At 36.4% G+C, this 3,618-nt stretch overlaps 1 protein-coding gene across 4 annotated transcripts in view; it reads left to right on the forward strand.

Annotated features, from left to right (window-relative positions):
- Positions 1-2,608, forward strand: part of LOC105457354 (GTP-binding protein Rheb homolog) — a 3,741-nt gene extending 1,133 nt beyond the window's left edge. Inside the window, exons 1-6 of one of the 4 annotated variants that reach the window (XM_011701973.1) lie at positions 23-193; positions 821-939; positions 1,273-1,344; positions 1,772-1,979; positions 2,070-2,199; positions 2,277-2,608. In XM_011701973.1, coding sequence (XP_011700275.1) covers positions 891-939; positions 1,273-1,344; positions 1,772-1,979; positions 2,070-2,199; positions 2,277-2,366 — 549 coding nt within the window. In that variant the 5' untranslated portion in view covers positions 23-193; positions 821-890 and the 3' untranslated portion in view covers positions 2,367-2,608. Of the gene's footprint in view, positions 1-22; positions 194-289; positions 365-466; positions 701-820; positions 940-1,272; positions 1,345-1,771; positions 1,980-2,069; positions 2,200-2,276 lie in introns of those variants that run through there. The other 3 variants (XM_011701989.1, XM_011701997.1, XM_011701980.1) reach the window with 3 other exon arrangements.
- The last annotated feature ends 1,010 nt before the right edge of the window (positions 2,609-3,618 follow it).

Consider the following 3,618-nt stretch of genomic DNA (forward strand, 5'->3'; position numbering starts at 1 on the left):
CTCGTGCATCGCACTACCGACACACTACCGTATGTACGTACGTACGCGTGCGTCCGTAGTACGTGCATCAAACGGTGCGTAGTTCGGAACGTTATTTTTCTTCCGGCACACGACAAGTGCGACGAGGCGCCGTCGGTTTATGCGCGACTCCACGGGGAAACGTCACCGCTTCCAAGGGGCGTTACGCACCGATGTAAGACGCACTTCCGACCCGTGCATGCGTGTACCCTTTTTTTTCTTCTTTTCTCTATCTTTTTCTCTTTTTTTTTTTTTTAAATTCTTTTCATCGCGCCGCATTAGCATTTCTTTCGAGATCCGCCAGTCCGTCCGTCGTCGATCGGGGGAGAGACTCGCACGGAGATAGGTATTGTGTGTACCAGCCTCGTTAAACTGTTTACTTCCTCGTGGAGGGGCGGAAGCTGCGGAATAGAAATGTCGCTTGGAAAGAAAGAAAAATGTCTCGCGGATGTCAAGCGGCGGACGTTCTCGTCTTCGCGACCGCGCGAGTGATAGATTGAAAATTACTGCGGCGCGATTATCGTTACGTAAATACATGTCAATCGGTGACGTAAACGACGCGTCCGGACTTGCAAGATTTGCGCAATGTCTTCCTCAGCCGTTGTTTTCATCTTGTAGACTTTTCCCCGCCCCGTTACTCCCGAGGGAGAAACATCGCGTCGTCTTTTGTGGCCCTCCGAATGTGAGATAGCTCCGCTCCGTTAAAGATAGCTCATTCACGTTATCGCCGTACAATTTCGCGATGCTAATGAACGCGAGGAGGATGTGGCCCCCGGTTACAAAGTCTTTCCCCTGTTCGCAGGTTTTAGCTGGATTATGCATCAGCTTCCACTGAATATCCTTGCTGCTTTTCAGTTTGTAAATGCTACAACATGCCGCCCAAGCAGAGGAAAATAGCTATTATGGGCTATAGATCCGTAGGTAAGACATGCACAGCGAGCACAGATTATAACTACAATATTGCAGCAACTTTGGTAATACTTCTGCAATGTAACCGGAATGTTACAATGTTGCTGCAACATTGCAGTTATAATCTGCGTGGAGTGTAGATATCTCTTTCTTTCACGAATATATGCAACTCGGAACTTTTGCGACGAGAGGCAAGAGCACTAGCGATTTAGATCTGTTTCATTATCAGTCAATCTAAAATTTATATAGTGATTTATACTTGTTCCATATACAACTGTTAAATATATTGCGTATATTTACTTGAATATATAAATGCTTTAATGGCACACATTTAATTTTCAACAGGTAAATCATCCCTTAGTATACAGTTCGTCGAGGGACAATTTGTAGACTCGTATGATCCTACAATAGAAAATAGTAAGAATTACTTTCGTCCATCTACTTATTTAGCCTCACAATCGAGGGGTCAACCACTACTACAAAAATGTACAGTGATTGCCAATACGTCACACTTTATTGCTAGTATTGCTATTGCATTGCTTTCGTATTTTCAGTCATATTGTCATCTATTACCTCATGTATTGCCACCTATTACACAATATTGCCAAGTATTGCTAATGTATTGCTTGAGGTATTGCTATGTATTGAAAACATATTGCTAGTATTGTATTGCCACAATACTAGCAATATATTCCTAACGAAATGTACACTGATTCCCATAGTGGTTGACCCCTCGGCCTCAATTATCTTATTCTAAGGATCTTCAATTTTGTTAAATGTAGATTGTGCATTGTGTTTTGTGGTTTGACAGTGTGCTACAGTGTGTTTTTCGCATGTGTTACAGCGTTCACAAAAAGTACACGAGTAAATAGTCAAGATTACGAACTCAAGTTAGTAGATACGGCCGGTCAGGATGAATATAGTATATTTCCTACTCAGTATTCGATGGACATCCACGGCTACGTTCTGGTGTATAGCATAACCAGTGCGAAGAGTTTTGAGATTGTACAAATTATTTATGACAAATTACTCGACATCACTGGAAAGCTCCAGTAAGTCCCTGCGTTCTCGAATGCTCGATATTCGTACGATTTTTATTCGCGCCATTTACGATTGCTGAATATTATCTTTTTTTTTCACAGCGTTCCGATCGTATTAGTGGGCAACAAAACGGATCTGTACGTTGATCGTATGATCACGACAGATCAAGGAAAACGTTTAGCAAACTCCTGGAACGCAGCATTTTTAGAAACCAGTGCGAAACAAAATGAGGTAGGTACTTTCTGCAGACACTTTCGCATTCTCGAATTATAGTATAACTACGAAACTTTCAAACGTGCTTTCCGTAGTCTGTTGCAGATATTTTTCACACATTACTGAAAGAGATCGAGAAGGCCAATGGGAATGTACAAGAGAAGCCGAATTGCATTATTTGTTGAATTGCCTGAATCGATGGCGTTAACAAAAATGTAAATGTGTAAAATTGGGTAAAAAAACTCATTGGCATTATACTCTGATACCTTTACAATCCCGTTAAGATAAATCCAAGTGTCAAAAAGCGTAAAAGAAAGGTGCATGTGAAACGATTATATTTAATTTTTTTTCCTCGCCATACAATACCTATGTTTATTAGATGATTTAGTTATCGATATACACATGACACAACAATGGAAAATATTTATACAGTGGTTATTATTTTTACGCAATAATTGATACTTATTTACGTTCCGATCCAACGTTTGGATTATATAACTAAGGCAATAATCTGACATATATCATTATTTTAATTTATGTCTGATTATGTTTAGGGTTCCCAAATATGTAGATGTAGAATTTATTATTATTATAATTATTAATATCAACGCTCATAAGTTAAGTTATAATTTTGGTTAGGTCTATAAGGTTTCTTTCCTTTTTAATACATTTTAAGTATATCTTTATGTTTTATAAAAGAAATACATATATCGAAGGGTAATTAAAAAAAATCACAATATTTCTATATAAATATGAATTATATTAAATGTTTTTCGTTTATTATTATAATTGTTATAAATTACGTTTCATTAATAATGCACAGGGAAATAAGATGGTAGAATACCGTATATATTTTGTTATGTAAAAAAAATTAAAAAAGATGTGCCAATAGCACAGTGTTTCCAAAACGATTATCCATCCAATAATTTAGTATGTTCAATATATTTGATTTTGACAATCCAATATGAATTTTTTTTCATATAGAAGTTGCGCATTCTTTTTTAGTTTTTTTTCATCTTATTTTAATTTTTAAATTTTTAAAAATTAAATACAAATAGAAACTATATATATTATTTTATATCTTAATATATGATACAATAAAATTGAAATTTCATGTCATGAAACTAGTATCAGAGAGAAACCTGAGAGCTGAGAATAGGGTGGAATAAATCCATTAGCGCCTCTAGTTCACGAAACTTGAACTATAGTAATAAATATTTCCGACGGATAAGTCCGTGAGCTTATAAGGGAACCTCGCGAAGTGTCAAATTCTGATTTTAATGAAACTTGGTACACTTTGAGGTCACATAAATAGATGAATTTAGAAATTATCAGTTGATACTAAAAAACGGTTTAAAGGGATGAAACCATCTCTTATATGTAAATTAATTTTTTTTTCTTTTGTTATATCTCGAAAACTATTCAAGATATCAAAAA

The sequence above is a fragment of the Wasmannia auropunctata genome, unplaced genomic scaffold (genome assembly GCF_000956235.1).
Source record: "Wasmannia auropunctata unplaced genomic scaffold, wasmannia.A_1.0 LD336103.1, whole genome shotgun sequence".
Classification (NCBI taxonomy): Eukaryota; Metazoa; Arthropoda; class Insecta; order Hymenoptera; family Formicidae; genus Wasmannia; species Wasmannia auropunctata.